Source organism: Lolium rigidum, chromosome 6 (genome assembly GCF_022539505.1).
Source record: "Lolium rigidum isolate FL_2022 chromosome 6, APGP_CSIRO_Lrig_0.1, whole genome shotgun sequence".
NCBI lineage: Eukaryota > Viridiplantae > Streptophyta > Magnoliopsida > Poales > Poaceae > Lolium > Lolium rigidum.
The window spans coordinates 357,162,353-357,179,920 of NC_061513.1; the positions used below are offsets into that span (position 1 = coordinate 357,162,353).

Below are 17,568 nucleotides of genomic sequence, written 5' to 3' on the forward strand. Positions count from 1 at the left end.
ATGATTACAAATAAAAGGATAATGTTTTTCCTATGCAAAAGGAAAAAATGCAGCATTTGTAAGAGATGAACAATTAACGGCTGATGGTTGGGCACTTGGTTCAGACCGGGCTAGAAATGTGAGAGGTCAAGGCAACCAAAACAAAAGTATTTTGACAGAAAAGAGGCAACCAATTTTTGTCAATGACATCCCAGTTTCTGTTTTCCGGGATAGCTAACGATTTTCTGGTAAATCTCTTTAAAAAATCTGCTCTTGTGTTTCTCAGCCTATCGAAGGTAGCAACCCATTTACTATTTTTATTATCTCAGTTTCTTTTAATATTTTTATATGAACTACCATATTCCCTATGTGTTTTGGCCACTTCAGGAAAAAATATCAATGATTTGCCTTTGTATTAGGCCCATGAAACGAGCATTTTTTTTTTCAAACACAAGGGACATCTTCGTGTGCAGAAGCGCGCCATAGTTGTACTCTTGGCATGCTGATCTACGCCTAACCCACTCACTTGCAAATTTCTCTCAGGGCTTAATTTAGCACAAGATGATGCATAATAATTTGTACGGGCCGCACATTGCAGAATCTCCGGGATTATCTGACCACATTATTGTTTTCTTCCCAGGATACTTTTGAAAGAAGCAAGAAGCGGATCAAATGCCCAGTTTTGTTTTTTAGCATTATAGAAGAAAATGTGCATATCATATATGTTGAATATAATTGCCTAGTATCTCTCCATCAGATCGGTCTTTTGAGTGAATTAGCTAGGGCATGCAATTTCACATGGTATCAGAACACAAGGTCCCGGGTTTAAATCCTAGACAACACAGTACTTAAAATAAATATTTGTGGTCTTTCTAAAAAATAAAGGATACACGTCTAAGGTCCGCGTGGGACCTAAGAAAAAGAGTCTCACCAGCCTAGACATATGAGGGGAGATGTTGAATATAATTGACTAGTTTTTCTCTATCATCGACCTTTCGGTTGAACTGGCTAGAGCATGCGATTTCGCATATACGCATTTGTTCGTGAGAATTTTTTTATGGAGTACATGGAGTGTCACAAATTTGGAAGGAAATTGTGACTCCATCTATTAGAAAATTTAGAACATTACAACTGCACGTGATACAAGCTCTCCCACTATCACGGTCATTTCTTACGTGGCACGAAAATAGAAGAGAGGTATCTTTCGGTCTATGCATCAACATCGTGCGACCAATATGATCACTCTAGTTAAATAGAGCACACCGTGTCGACCCTAACATACCGATCCACGCTACAAGGTGGCCAGACTATCCCTATATTTTATATTCTGTAAGAAACCCAGCAGGAGCGCTGCCGTCCTATTTAAACCTAAATTAGTAATGGATACCTTTATGTTTTGTTAATTCAGTTTGCTTTGGTGTAGATCATGCCAAGCCTAGATCGACCTAACGTGCATGCATGGTTATAGCCTTTTCCAGTTTCTGGGCGTAGGGTTCAGTTCTTTAGAGCATCTCCAGCCGTTTCCCCGTGAAGGCCCCTAAGACGCTTTTTTTTTTATCTCGACGGACGGAAACGGTTTAGTCGTGCTCCCTGCTTCTCGTTTTCCCCCGGATTAGGCCTTTCATCCATCCGGAAAGCCCATGCCATCCTCGGGTTCCCGAGGCCCGGTCGGGGACTCCAGACGAAACAAAAACGGGCGAAACATCGAGCGGGCCCGCGTTGTCGGCAACAGAACTGGTAGTTTCCTCCATTAATTTTGTTTTCCCTCCAAAATGCGCCGCATAGAACCATTTTTCCCGCCGAATTTCGGAGGAGCTACCGCCATTCTCCCACACAGTTGCAGCTCCTCCTCTTCTCTTCCACCACCATGCCGCCGAAGAAGCTCGCTGCCGATTGCGCGCCAAAGGCGACGAAGCCGCGGGCGCCAAAACAGAGGCCGCCGGGCTGGACAAACGCGCAGTGGGCGGCGGATGTGGAGCGGCGGCGGAACGAAACTCGCGGCAGGGCGGAGAGGGAGAAGAAGTGCAACGCGAAGAGGGTGGCGGCGGCGGAGGAGGAAGAAGCTCGCCGCCGATTGCGCGCCAAAGGCGACGAAGCCGCGGGCGCCAAAACAGAGGCCGCCGGGCTGGACAAACGCGCAGTGGGCGGCGGATGTGGAGCGGCGGCGGAACGAAACTCGCGGCAGGGCGGAGAGGGAGAAGAAGTGCAACGCGAAGAGGGTGGCGGCGGCGGAGGAGGAACAGGCGAGGCTGATCTCCATCAACTTCGGCCAACCGCGCGTCAGCCAATTCCTCGGGCCATGGCTGACCCAAGGTATGATCGGCTCTCCTTCCTTCTCGCCGACGTCGCCGGCCACGGCCATGTTCCATGACACCTACGCCGCTGGCATGGCGGAGTTTACGCCGTCACCGCCGACGTACGACAGTGCGATGTACGAGGGAATCTCGCATGCCCTGCGAGCCGCTCTCCTTCTCCAACCCCGGGATGCCGCCGCCGAATGATCCTGTGATGCACGAGATGATCACGTCGGGCTCCATGGCCGCCGCGTCGAGCCCGAGTTTCTTCACACAAGAGGAGGCAAGGGCGACGGAAGCCGTCGCGTCGCGGGGCAGCGTCAACCTTGACCAGGACGATCACCACGATGAGAACGACGGTACCCAAGACGTCGACGAAGAAGATGAGCAGACCTACGTCGACCAGGACGTCGACGAAGATGAACCACCTGAACCCATGGAGGCGCCGTCCAAGGGGAAGAAGAAAAGGAATAAGAACTCGCCGCCAGCCAAGCCGCGGATCAAATGGACGGGAAAAGAAGAGGAGTGCCTTCCGAAGCTTGGAAGACCGTGTCCATGAACGGCATCACCAGCGCCAATCAGAACTTCGACACATACTGGCAGCGGGTCAAGGTGGCGTTCGACGAGCGCAAACACGTCGATCCATACTTCAACAAGACGGTGATGGTACGCGGCGACAAGGCAATGGGCACCCATTGGAGGATCATTCAGGCGGCGTGCATCAAGTGGCACGGCATACAGGAGGTGCTCGACAAACATGTTGTGAGCGGCGAGGACTTTGAAGCAAAGGTATGCTCACTCGACGTGGCTCCTCTGTCGACTGTACATCGTCCGAGGTTTAATCTTGAATCGCCAGCCTGTTTTTGCAGATGCGGCGGGCGCTCGACATGTACGGGGACGACAACGATGGCCAGATGTTCAAGTATCTCAACGTGTTCTCCTGCATCGAGGAGTGCGAGAAGTGGAAGGAGGTGCGCAAGAATCTCGCCAATAACAAGGGCTAGCAGTACAACCCCGACGATCCAACACATGCCGCGTCGGCGGGCCGCCCCGAGCTCGGCCAGAAGAAGCTGAAAGAGCAGAAGAAGGCCGGCCATCCAGCCGACAGGTTGCAGGCGTCCTTCGACAAGTGATGGGCCGACGCGAGGGCGCACGCTGCCGGGAGGGAAGACAAGCACGACGTGCGGTGGAAGGCGATGCTTGCCAACCAGGGCGTCCGGATTGCCTTGCTCAAGGAAACCTCGGCGGCGAAGAAGAAGAACACCGACCTGGTGTTCCTGATCGGCGGCAACGACGCCAACATGGACGAGAAGACGAGGGCTTGGTATGACGTCCATCGCCAAGAAATCCTCCGGCCCCCGTCGGCTGCTTCGTCGTCCGCTTCGACGTCAACTCCCGCCGCTGCGACAACTGCAGACTCCGATGCTTCGCCGCCCGATGCCGCGCCGATGAGCCTGTAATCATCTAGTTTCTGTTTCGATCGCTGGAATGTGGCTGATCCGATCGCCGAACTTTAGCGATTCTTTTGTGTAGCGGGAAGACGATTTTTTGAAACTATCGTCGCTGATGGGCGAATGCCGGGGGTGCGACTGGGAAAATATTTCCCCTCACGCGCTTTTTACATCCAATCCGGCGTTTGTTATATTCGGATGTTCGCCCGGGGGCTCGAACGGCTGGAGATGCTCTTAACAGAATTTGGAATAGCTTGCGCGTGGAACTGCAATACATGTGCTTTATTCCCTTCTACTATAGTTCATTTTTGAATTCGCATACTTGATAAAGTATTATTTTATAGTAAAAGAATAGTTGGTAAAGTTTACATACGTTTATATTTCAGCAGAAGGTAAAAGCTATCAACTACTTTTCTCAAAGCAAATCGAACACCTTGATTCCTTACGTACCCCATCGCCCCCCCCCCCCCCCCCCCCCAAGTATATCTTCAATCAAATTACTAATATTGTCAATGTTGTTTTAAAATTCTAGATCTGAAGACTGAAAATAATATGTTTTGATTCTCTCAAAAAGTACTTCCATTTTTTTGGAGGTTTATACATAAACCGTAGGAGAAAATGCTGTAATATATTATCTCGAAGACCGTTTCGACTAAAAAATGTCACTAATTTGTGAACTGCAGTGAGTAGAAAGTAAACATTGTTGTGAGCGTACCTACACATATCTTGCTAATCTTAGTACTCCCCCGAGAGTGGCTCTAGCAGATTTAAAAAAAGTGATAAAACTATTTTTCTATATTTGCCGGTTGCCACATCTCTAGGCATATAAAGTATACTAGAACTCCAATTTGACAACAATGTCATTCAGTATTTTCACTACCCAACATCACATAATGCAAACATAAACATTACAAACACGTATTCAAATATTACATACCAAATACATGGTTCAAAACCATACCTAAAACTACAAAGTTCAAACACAAACATAAAAGACATAATTTAAAATACATAGTTTGAGCAGAATCAACCGGCCTAATTCGAGCACATTGTACTCACTTATTCTTCCACCACATTGTCAGGGGTTCGATGATAAGAAATTGTACCCAGTATGTTTCTGCCTATTTAATATGCTTGTCTTGGAGCAACTGTGAATGTGTTTTGAATCTGACATATGGTCATTCTTAATGACAGTTTACTTTATATGGAAAACCATTGTATTACAGTTATATTCACGCCCTACTCTAAATCTGAATATCTGAAATTTTTATTTCATGCAAAGCAACATCTAGTTGATTTAAATCTGATATCTCGTAAATATTAGCTTATTCATTTGCCAGCTCAAGCGATTTTATTATTTGAAACCGTTTGATTTGGTCTTAAATGTAATATCTAAACACAGATTAAGGACAATGGAGCAGAAGGATTTGTATTTCACCTAATAGCCGAGCCTAAAATGACATGCATGTTGACCATGACTAGTGCACGCAAGAGAAGGACATGCAGCGAGCCAGTCTGTGCTTAGTACGTGTTTCATGTATTATCTTGTGCTTATATTTGCCACATGTTATTATCTGATATCTACATTGCATAATACATGATTGAATAGTTCATTGTTGTAACTATGTTTGCAATATTACCAGAATACAGTTGTAATGAAGCAGTGCTCATTAGAAGATAGCGCCAAAAAAGGATCCGTAGCGAGCATGTGCAACGTTATAATGTAAGTCTGTGCTTAGTACAAGATTCATACATTATCTTGTGCTTATTTCTGCTATGTTATTATCTGATATCTACATTGTATAATACATGTTTGAATATTTCATTGTTGTAACCATGTTTGCAATATTATCAGAATGGAGTTGTGATGAATCAATCCTCATTATAAGATAGGCGCAAAAAAGGATCTGTAGTGAGCCTATGCAACGATATAATGTAAGTATGTGGTTAGTACATGTTTCATACCGTATCTTGTGCTTATTTCTGCTACTTGTGATTATCTGATATCGATAATGCTTAATACATGTTTGCATAGTTCATCGTTTAACTATTTTTTGCAATATTATGAGAATGCAGTTGTAATGAAGCAATCCTCATTAGAAGAGAGGCCCCAAAAAAGTTCTGACCTTTCTTCCGATGCATCCTCCCATAGCGGTCAACCTAGACCGTTCCTTTCAAATGAAAAATATCTCAAGGTTGTACTGTATGCAGAAAGACATGGTGTTGCTGCTCTAAGATCTATAGCTGATATGTTGAAAAAGAGTACACATGATTCAATCAAGGCGATTGGCAAATTCTAGCGTGTTATTGATGATGCTAATGGGAGCCCTCCATAATTATATGCCATTTTTTATTTGGGCACATTAATTTCCTTGTAATTTTCCTTATTATTTTATTTGTTTAAATGAATTAGACACAATACTACAATGTGAAACACTAAGTGGCTATTAAATGTATGTAATTGGGTATTTCATTGATATCAACTTTTAACTCTAATTGGTTTTCGCAATTAGTTTAGCAGGACCATAAAATTTAACGGGCTTTCTGATAATCCCAAGCCGGCCCAAAATGCAAGTTGACCAGTCAAACACCTTAGGCCCCACCACTTACTTACTAGGCCGGCCCACTTACTTATTGGGACGGCCCACTTACTTATTGGGCTGGAAAATTTACTTTTAAGTGGCCCCACTTACTTATTGGGCCAGCCTACTAACTTATTGGACCAGCCCATTTATCATGTTGATCGGTCAAACGAAGACATTAGACCAGCCCACGTGCTTAGTGGGTTGGCCCAGTTATCCAGTTGACCGGTCAAACGAAGACATTCGGCACGGCCCACATGCTTACTGGTCGGCCCAGTTATCCTTCTGACTGGTCAAACAAAGACATTTGGCCCGACGCATATGCATATTGGGCCGACCCAATTATCCGGTTGACTGGTCAAACAAAGACATTAGGCCCGACCCACGTGCTTAGTGGGTTGGGCCTAGTTATCCTGTTGATAGGTCAAACGAAGACATTTCGACCCGACCCACATGCTTATTGGGCCGGCCTAGTTATCCTTTTGACCGGTCAAATAAAGACATTTGGCACGACACACATGCTTATGGGGTCGGCCCAGTTATTCTGTTGACCGGTAAAACGAAGACATTCGGCCGACCCACATGCTTAGTGGGACGACACAGTTATCATGTTGACTGGTCAAACGAAGATATTCGGCCCACGTGCTTAGTGGGTCGGCCATCTACATGATTGACTGGTCAAACCAAGATATTCGGTGTGGCCCACTAGCTGAATGGGCTGGCCCATTTAGGTTTTGACCATTCAAACTGAGAAATTAGGCCCGACCCACGTATCTAATGGACCAGCCCACCTATATGTTGACCGGTCAAACCAAGTCAGCTGGCCCGGCTCGCAAACTAAATGGATCGGCCTCCTTAAGGCGTGGTAGGCCTTGTGTGAGTCTACCATCTACCACGGATTTTCAGCCGATTAATGGCGTTACAGGACACTTAACAGTGTATGCGAGGTGTCAGTTTGCATGGCGTCAGCAGTCAACGGTCTCCTGAAAACTCTTTTGCAACAGTTCGATTTTTCGTGGCCAAAAGGCACCCAAACACGACGCGCCGAAAAATCCGTGGTAATCCCTTAGGTGACGCGATATGCACCACATAACTTATATCGTCGGCTTAGACTCATAAGCTACGAAAAAGACCCATTAGCTGACGCAAATTTGACGTTGTTGATAAGAACTTTTTATTGTAGTGTTTTAGACCTAAATAACTAATACTTTCGGAAAAAAAACTAACACATGTTTCTATGTTTGTTAATTTAGTTTGCTTTGGTGTAGATTCCGCCATGCCTAGAGCTATCGTGCATGCATGGTCATAGGTGTATAGCCTTTTCGAGTTCGTGAGCGTAGGCTTTAAAAGAATTAAGAGTGGAACTGCAAAATATATGCTTTATTCCCGTGTGCTAGCTCATGTTTGAATTTACATACTTCATAAAGGTTTCTATTGATAAAAAACTTAGCAACGTTTACATGCGTGTATATTTCAAGCAAAAGGTAAAAGCTAATCAAACAAATCTCTCGAATAAACGAATAACCTCTTCGCTTCCTTAACTATATACTCCCATCAGGCAAATAAGTTATGCATGGGATAACTAAACTCAAATTCTGAATACTTGCATTGTCAATGTTGTAAATGTTTAGATTTGGAACTTGAAAATCATATGTACAGATTTGTCTCGAAAATAGATCCAGATTAATACTCCCTCCGTTCATAAAACGATGTCGGAAATTTGTCCACATTATGATGTATCTGTTGAATATAAATACACTGCCTAATCTCTTTCCATCAGTTCAGATTTTTGGCTTAATTGGCTAGTGCAACAAACTTTCATGGTATCAGAGCCAAGAGGTCTCAAGTTCAAGATCCTGCTCATGCAGTTTTAAAAACAAAAGAAAAAAGATTATGCGGCTCGCACCGAACCCACGCTAAGGACTAAAATAGCCTGGACGTGAGGGGAGTGTTGAATATAAATACACTGCCTAGTCTCTTTCCATCAGTTCGGACTTTTGGTTTAATTGGCTAGTGCAGCAATCTTTCAGTATCTACACACTAAAATATGTCTAGATATATCTAAAATTAGACAAACTTTTGACATCTCTTTATAAACCAAGATATTATGCTTTTCTGGGTTCTATACATAAACTGTGTTCAAGATTATCTTGAGTGATAATCATGCGCAAAAGTTCACAAATTGGATGATATATTTAGAGGCCGAAAGAGCAAGCAGAGGTGGAGGTCTAGCCGTAAATTGAGTGTACCAGCTCATTGTTTCCGCCATGTAAAAAATGCTAGTATGACTTTTGGCGTGTAAGTGGGAGCTATTGTGTGTGTACTTTTATTTTATTTTGAGAAACACAGTATAAACGCATACACTCATATACACGTGCATACACTCACCTCTATGAACGCATACATGCACATCCTACCCCTATGAGCATCTCCGGAAAACTGAGCTGGCGGTTTGGATTTTAAAATTGACGAAGTCACCACAGACGCCTCGCTGTCGACAGGAACATCGCCTCCACTGAATGAATATTTCGCCTTTATGAGACACACATATGTCAAAACTGGGGTTTGAACTCTGGTGAACTTTTGTGTGTGTACTTATTTAATATTGGCATGCAAATGAAATATGAGAACCTCATTCAGCGTCCCAAACTCTCAGTTAATTAGCTACAAAACAGGTACTTCAATTCCTATCACCAGCAAAGGCATGGCGAATGTTGTGACGAGTCAAACTCGATAACTTAGTGTGGTTAATGTTTCCGAGATGACAATGATAGAGACAACATTGATCTCCTCTCATAGCATGTTCCAGTTTGGTACGGTTCAACTGTCTCATTCGTTTATGCATAATAGAAACTTTCGGGTATATACATAATAGAAACTGGTGTTTCAGATTATCTCGAAGATCATAACAATATCCAAAATTGAACTAGATGGAGTAAATCAAAGCTTATATTAAGTTGTTGTGGGAATTGTGTTGGCACAAATGTAAATGAGTACACACTATTCTACGCATTGTGTAGCTACAAATGTATATCTTGCCAACCATAGTACACCTATGCCTAGGAGTGTAGGATATCATTGTTTCTCTTGTCTAACTAGTAAAGTTCCAAGCGTTGACAAGTTGGGTGATGTATGTAGAGGCCGAAAGAGCAAACGGAGGGCCGGCCTTAAAATGAGTGTACCGGGTATATTGTACCCCGTGACGTTTTAGGGATACTCTCCCCCGCTCCTGGGTCGCCCACGCGCGACCTGGGGCGGAAACCCTAGTTCCCTCCCACCTCGTCCCCAACCCCCCTCCCCTCCCTGCCGCCGCCGGCGTGCGCCGCCGGGCAAAGCCCGCGCGGTGCCGGCGGCGGTGGGCCTTCCCTTCCCCGTCGCGAGGAGATCCGGGCGGGGCGGCGCTCTCCTTGGCGGCGGTGTGGCTCGGCGGTGGTCGGCGAGGCCTGGCGTGGCAACAGCCGGCGTGCTGCGTCAGGGGCGACCTCCCGCAGGTGGAGGCGGCGGCGGGCGGTGGTGCTCGCGGCGGCTGCCTTCCATGGCGACGGCGGTGGCCTGAGTCCACCTCTGCAGATCCTGGGCTCGACGGCGCGAGGGGCGGGTGCTTGGCGTGTGAAGCTTCCCGGGGCGGGCTATGCGCGTTGCGGGCCAGATCTGGGCCAGGCGGGTCCGGATCTGGTGGTGACGGCGGCGGCTGTCTACCCTGGGGGACGGTGGCCTAGGGTGGTGCTGGTGCGCCGGCGCCGCAGTGGTTCGTGAGGTGGCTGGTGGTGGCGTGCTTGGTGGTGGGGTGCTCGGTCGATGGTCGGCCGGATCTGGCCGGTCCGCCGGTTGACACTCGTGCTACAGATTGGGCGGGCGTGGGGGTGGTAGGACGACGGCGGGTCGGCGGCGGCGGCGTCCTCGAGCGTGCACGTCGGACCCGGGCCAGGCGGGCCTAGGTCTGGGTGATGCTTTGCGGGCCTTGTGGGCCCGAGCTAAACGGAGGCTGCGCCTGATCTGTTTGTCGCTCCACTGTCGTTCCGTCCTCTGGCCTGTGCACGTGTGCGCTAGTGCTAGACCTAGGGGTTTGGACCTGGCGGTGCCCTCGGGGCTTCTTGGTCAAGATCCTATGGGTTTGGGTGTTGGAGGAACGGGAGAAATCCCTGCTGGCGTGTCTGGCACCGACGCGGCGGCGCTCGTGGGTGTCGTCCTTCCTCCTTTGAGGGCGTCGTGGTTTCCTTCCTCTCCATTCCCTGCCGAGTGCCGGGGAAACCCTAGGACCAGCTTGCTGGCCCGGGCAGCAGCGGCGGCCACGACGTCGCCTTCCTTCTTGAAGGTGCTGCCTTGGTGCTCGAGGATCTTTGACTCAAGAAGTGGCTTGGTAGGGCAAGTTCAAAGGGCGGCATGGTGGAGGGCTGCAGTCTTGCTTTGTCGCTAGTCGTTGTCTGTGGTGTCTTCGAGTTGTATCTCTCTTTCTTGTTGGGCATGTTTTTGCTGCTACCCAGCACTTTTCCTGTGTGTGAACCCATGTATGATCGTTGCTTTATTTATAAAGCGGGGCGAAAGCCTGTTTCGAGGAGGGTATATTGTACCCACCATGTAAAAAAAATATACCCCTTAGATCCATAATAAGTGTCGCTTATTAAGGATCGGTAATCATAGAATACTAACTTTTAGCGTTTAAGTGGGAGCTTTTATGCGTGTACATATTTAATCTTGGCAGTTGGCATGCAAATGAAAGAAGAGAATCTCATTCAGCCTCCGGAGCTCGGAGTTAATTAGCCATGAAAGAGGTACTTCAATTCCTATCACTTGCAAAGGCATGACGAATGTTGTGACGAGTCAACCTCGATTACTTAGTGTGGTTAATGTTTGCGAGATGGCAGTGTCCTCTCACACCATTGATGGTTATTTTGAGATGAAGTGGTTGATTAATCTACAATACATAGGACGTTGATCTCATCTCATAGGATGTTCACGTTCGGTACAGAGCACTTGCAACCGTTTTCATCCGTTTCACTTTTCCTTCAAACTTTTGTAAAGCGGGCTCATTTACTTAAATAAATTTCTCTTAAAGAAACTAACGATGCTTTAATTGTCATGGAAGCTAGGTTCTAAGCATATGCACACACTAAACGATGATATATATTCGAACTCCGCGCTAGGAATCCTCCTATCACCCCGTGAGGAACCTTGCAATCTACTTAGTGCTTGCTTAATTGAGTATTAGTGATTGTCCTTGTATATACACTCTTTATTGGGGCAAAGCCTAAAAGCTTCTAGATATATTTTAGTACCTGTATTCTCTAAAGGGATAGATTTTAGTATTTGTGATGTAATGATGCTTACACCTTGCTGATTCGACAGCTCGCCATATGGAAGAGCCTTTTGAACCCAGGAGGTTTATCATTCAAGATGATGATTAAGTTTTGTCATAGTTTGGACTCCGACAAGATCAAGACCCTGATACAGCGATACACGCGCGAGTCGATCGCCCTAATGTGGTGTTTGGTAGAGCGTATCCAGATCCACTGGCACATCACGCTCAGGTGTACCTTTGTGTCAACGAATGAACGTCTCAGGTCTGTTTCTGATGCTTTCTACAGTACTATTTGAGTTCATTATAAGTTGGTGGGACTTGCTACCCCGTACGTTTGTTATTTTCTTTCTTTCTTTCTTTCTAGAATATATGCGTGTTACGTTTCCATTGCGATGCATAAATGCTGTTGCAAGAGTTTGTTTTTCATCAGAGGGAAAACAGACGCGTTTCGTGGTAGATGGTTAATCTTTATCCAAATGAATTCGTAACAAATTAAGCCATTCTTATCCGGACACGAATATTCCCCTGGAGACTCGATCTGATATAACGGAGCGACGAACGAGCCCATGCATGAACGGGTAACTAAGATCAAACAGATCATATCCGCAACAACCATATCTAACCAGAGTTTTTTCTCAAGAAAATGGCTTCAGGTTCAGCGATAAACAGGGTTCAGCGGCACATGGATCGATCCCATCGCGGGCGAACACAAGTACCAAAACAATCATGCGCAAAAGCAGTCGACACGGGAACCACTAACGATCCACGTCGATATCAAAGGCCGTGCCGAGCGAGAACAAACAAAGAAACCGAATATATAAACCATCTTCCTCGATCGATCTCGTCTCCTCTGTCTTCCTCATCTCTTCTCCCTCCCTCCCCCGATCCTCTCCTCTGAAAACCGGCCGGAACCTCAGCTCCACCTCTCCTCCTCCTACTCTCGCGCTGCTCCACATCTCAACAATCGACCGATCACCACATGCTAGTAATTATCCGAACAAGCCCCCAAATCCCAGCCAAGTGCGCAGCCAGGCCGCATCTAACGCCGACCCTGGTCAGGTGGTAAGTGCTAGCTGCAACTCGATCCAGTTGTTGAGGGGATCCATGCATGCATATCCACAAGAGCACCCATCCAAGATCGAAATGCCGTTGAACGAAGATGCCACTTCCTACGTCTCTGGGGCGCCGGAGACAAGCCGAGAGAGAGATACTAGTTGCATATCCGGCCTAGATTCCCATCGGTGTTACTAAATTAGGAACACTCCTTAGCTACCGCCACTCTCAACCTCTCCATGGCCTCCTCCATTGCATGCCTTCGCCGGTGAGAAACAAGTCCGAAGCCATGATCCATATATATCCGAATCCTCTTCTTTTCAACACAGTAGACAGCAGCAACCACTAGCTTCGACGACGCTGCCCCGCACCACCGGCCGCATGGATTGCTTCTCCGAGGCTGAAGGGAAGAGGTCGCATGACCCCTTGTACTGCAACACCGGTGCGCTGCCAGCCACCGGCTTCCCGGTGGGATTCACCGATAAGCTCGTGGTGATCGTAGGTGCAGGCCCGGCAGGCTTGGCGACGGCAGCGCTGCTCGGACTGGCTGGTGTGCCTTATGTGCTGATCGAGAGGTGCAACTGCATCGGCTCACTATGGCGGCACCGCACATACGACAGGTTATGTCTCCATCTCCCCAAGAAATTCTGTGAGCTTCCGCTCATGCCCTTCCCGCTGGACTTCCCCACTTACCCAACGAGGGAGCAGTTTCTTGAGTATCTGGAGTCCTACGCGACGACGTTCGGCATCGAGCCAAAGTTTCGGGAGGCAGTTATCAGCGCTGAATTCAATGGGGACTCCTGGTGGGTTCGCACAAAGGGGGTCACCTCGCTGGCAAGCGGCGGCGAGCAGCCCAAGCTCGCCGGAAACGTAAACATGTACCGCTGCAAGTGGCTTGTAGTGGCCACCGGAGAGAACGCCGAGCCGGTGGTTCCGGAGATCGAAGGCAGCGCAAGGTTCAAGGGACAACTCATGCACTCCAGCGACTACCGCAGCGGTGAAGGATATGCTGACAAGCGCGTGCTCGTCGTCGGCTGTGGCAACTCCGGTATGGAAGTGTCTCTCGATCTCTCCAACCACAATGCGCGTGCGTCCATGGTTGTCCGTGACAAGGTGAGAATATTTTTTTGCAATTCAATATAGATCATAACGATGTCAGTAAACATGACCCTGTTTTCTATCTAAAAGTCACTTAGATAGGTTGAGACACGGAATATGATTTTGAGAATATTATGTAATGCAAATATATATCCAGCTAGATTTCCACCACATTACACGACTGTGTACAAACTTCTAAGTTAACCTCTTAGGATATATAGTTGGTTTTATTTTTTGTAAATGATTATTCATGCTAGAACGTGAGCACTAATTTGTGTAGTTTTGAATACTATTATGAGACATGTACCTTTGATTTTGTTTTACTTTAACTCTTTGAGAATAGACTCTATATCATCCATATATTCTTTCGATCTTTGTTGTTTATTTATTTCTCATTCGAAAGTGAGTTGCACACCATTATGAACAGTAAAAACATTTGACATCCCTAAGCATATTTACACGAAAGGAACATGTGTACCTTTTTAAGCACTTCTAATATATCAACAAGTGGTCTTTTTCCACGAGATTTACATTTATTATGCCACTTCCTCCATTTAAGTAATATGTCAATGTTATGAACAAAACAAAAGTAAGGGTCACTTTAATTTATTTCATCATTTGGTGTTCACCTATAGTACCCAATTACATATAAGTAAGAATTTATTTAACAATGTATAATTTGCCAGTGATGTTGGGAGATAAAACATCTTGTGTTTTTAGGTCCATGTACTACCGAGAGAAATGCTAGGGCGGTCAACTTTTGGGATGTCTGTGTGGCTTCTCAAATGGTTGCATGTACAGACAGTGGATCGTATTCTCCTCATGATGTCACGCGTAATTATTGGTGATACAACTCGCATTGGTATCACTCGGCCTAGAATTGGTCCTATGGAGCTCAAGGCCGTGTCTGGAAAAACGCCAGTCCTTGACGTCGGAACTATAGCCAAGATTAAATCTGGAAATATACAGGTAATTTATCTTTTATTATCACTAATAATCTCATTATATCTAGTCACATTATCTTGTATAATCATATCTTCTTGGATGATGTAGGTTTTTCCTGGGATGCGGCGCTTTCATGATCACGATGTGGAATTTATAGATGGAAGGATAGAGAGCTTTGATGTTGTTATCCTTGCCACCGGTTATAGAAGTAATGTACCTTATTGGTTGAAGGTACACACATATCCTACTCAACCTATTCAAATTTATAACTAAATAAACCAAACTTTAAATAGTTTAATCTTGTATACACAGGACAAAGATTTTTTCTCGGAGAAAGATGGGTTCCCAAAAAAATCGAATGAGTGGAAAGGCAAAAATGGCCTCTATGCTGCTGGGTTCTCAAAGCGTGGACTTCTAGGGGTATCCATGGATGCCATGAATATCTCGGAGGACATTGTGCAGCAATGGCGTGATATGCGTATGGAGGACGTGAGAGAAATTATGTCTAATCGAAGAGCCACTTGCCCTGTTTGATTGAATTATTCCGACACACACGTACTAGTCTGGTTTATGTTTTGTCTAACTTGTAGACATGCACGAAACAACTAGGATTATCTACATGTAGATGCATATATATTTAATTAGATCAGGCTAGTGCGTTTCAATTTTCTCATGTGTACATATCTATTTTTTTTGTTAGCATTGATTAGACGAGTGAAAAAATGTGAGAATTTGAAAGTGAGAGATAATAGTTTACTTGTGAGAAGTTATTTTTTTGTTAGAAAAGCTATAGGTATATTCTATTTTAGAATTTTTTTTACGTTCTTATTAGTTTCAATTGTAAGAAAAAGGAGATCTTGTGATATTTATAAACAAGCATTGGACACATTTCTTAATGTCATCGTGTCTTCTAATTTATCCATAATACTGCATGCACAATTATTATTTTAGTAATTATTTTATATCTATATAAATATAAATTAATGCTACTATATTTCACATTGAAATATGTTATATGTGTACATTATTTGATACACAATGTTTCAATAGTCTGGTGGATGAGTAACCATCTTACCAACTATATTTTCCAATTATTTATTTTATTAACATAAAACTTATGTTTCAAGTCTAGTTTTATGTGCGCTACAATATATAATTTATTATGCGTGATGACTACTTCAACTAATAGTTTTGGATGAAAATCATTTTGTTTTCGTTTATTTCTTAAAGATGAGTCTTCAGCACTATAATTATTTTGATTGTTGACTGAGATAGAATAGTAGTCGAGACTATGATTTTTTTCTATAATTCTATTATTGTGAAATGTGTTTAGTCCAAACCCGCTTTTTTACCATTTATTTGAATTCCTTCCGCGAACCAGTATACTAGCTACGTACATATTTGAGTGGGCAGCACCAAAGATATGAAAAGACACACACGCTGTCTTCTGTTCTGAGTTGCTCTGTCTTATATATATTTCCTCGAAGTACAGAGCTCTTAAATGGAATATCATAAGTGTAGTTGATACTTTCTTCAGAAATCCTTACTATCTTCAGTGATTATAATTCGATCCCACCTCACGGGAGGATGCTTATTGCGTGTTCAAGGAATTTGGTGGCGATTCAAATATCTGTTTTTTTTTTGTGTGAACATAGTCATGTGGCTCCTTTCTTTCTGCCCGCTGCCACACTTTTTTAAACATAAGGCTTATGGCCCGGATTTATAAATAAAGCTCTCACGGCAATATCCACGGATACAACATAGTCAAGTCTGGTACCCAACACACCAACGCCACACAACATCAAACTCTCGGCGTCCATGAAAGGAGAAACAACATCACGCACCCAAGACGATACAAAGAACAAGAGTAGCAGCTATGGCGTCGAAGCACCACTCGTCCTCGTGCGGGCTTGGCGGCCAGGGTCGCCTTCGATCTACCGGTTTCGGTGTGTAGGGCGGCCGGGATGGCCAGTTGCGTGGGGGCTCGGCCTGAATAAAGTCGGCGGTCCTAGGGTCTCTCTTGGGCGAAGATGAAGACCTGCCGGAGGCCTGCCCTTCATGATCTGGCCGGAGTGTTGAGTTCCGGAAGGCGCCGCCGGCGAATGTAACAGTGCTTCTATTTCCTGGAGTTTGCTGGATCGGTGGTATTCGGTCGTGCGCGCCCATGCTTTTATTCCGACCGTTTGGTTTTAGAGGGTGCTGCGCGAAGCTTTTTTCTGTGTTGTTACCAAGTGACAGCTGATCCATGGTGAAGTCAGAAGAAGAGAATATCATGAAGGCCGGATTTGGAGGACTAGCTAATGGAGGTTCAAGTCTTTGCGCTGTTGAGGGGTTTGCTTGGTGTTCCGGACTTCACAACAGTGGTATGAAAGTGGGGCGACAACACATGTGAAGTTCGGGATCTTACCTTTCAGGGTGAAAACCCAAGGTCTGGCCTTAACTGGTTGTGCCTGGCAATGTTCTTGTTGAAGACATTGTTTTGAGAGCGGAGACCATCTTCAGGGTGAAAACCTAAGATCTTTGATCGGGCGATGATAGCGTTGGTGCACTGTTCCCTTCTTGGAGGCGTTGCTTTTGAAGAGTCTGAATTTCAGGTGTTGTCTAGGTGGTGGATGTATTACTGTTGATAGGGATGGGATACTGTAGCGGGACTTTTATTTCTTAGTTTTCTTTTTCTCTTTTTTGGCTGTGTGCATCCGTAATGTTATTAGAACATTGCGTTGTTGCAGAGGCTGGGTGTAATTGGTATCTTCTGATATTAATATATTCCCTTTATCGAAAAAATGGCGTCGAAGCATCTTGTCCTCCCCTCTTCTTCCTCGCATGGAGTCATCTAACCCCATCCCGCACCTCGTCCAAAAGTGCTT

The 17,568-nt window shown here is 45.4% G+C and overlaps 1 protein-coding gene across 1 annotated transcript; it reads left to right on the forward strand.

Annotated features, from left to right (window-relative positions):
* The first annotated feature begins 13,039 nt into the window (after positions 1-13,039).
* Positions 13,040-15,438, forward strand: LOC124668203 (indole-3-pyruvate monooxygenase YUCCA4-like). The gene is made up of 4 exons (XM_047205374.1): positions 13,040-13,771; positions 14,477-14,725; positions 14,810-14,932; positions 15,014-15,438. The coding sequence occupies exons 1-4, from the start codon at positions 13,040-13,042 to the stop codon at positions 15,233-15,235; spliced, it is 1,326 nt and encodes a 441-aa protein (XP_047061330.1). The 3' UTR covers positions 15,236-15,438.
* Positions 15,439-17,568: the final 2,130 nt, after the last annotated feature.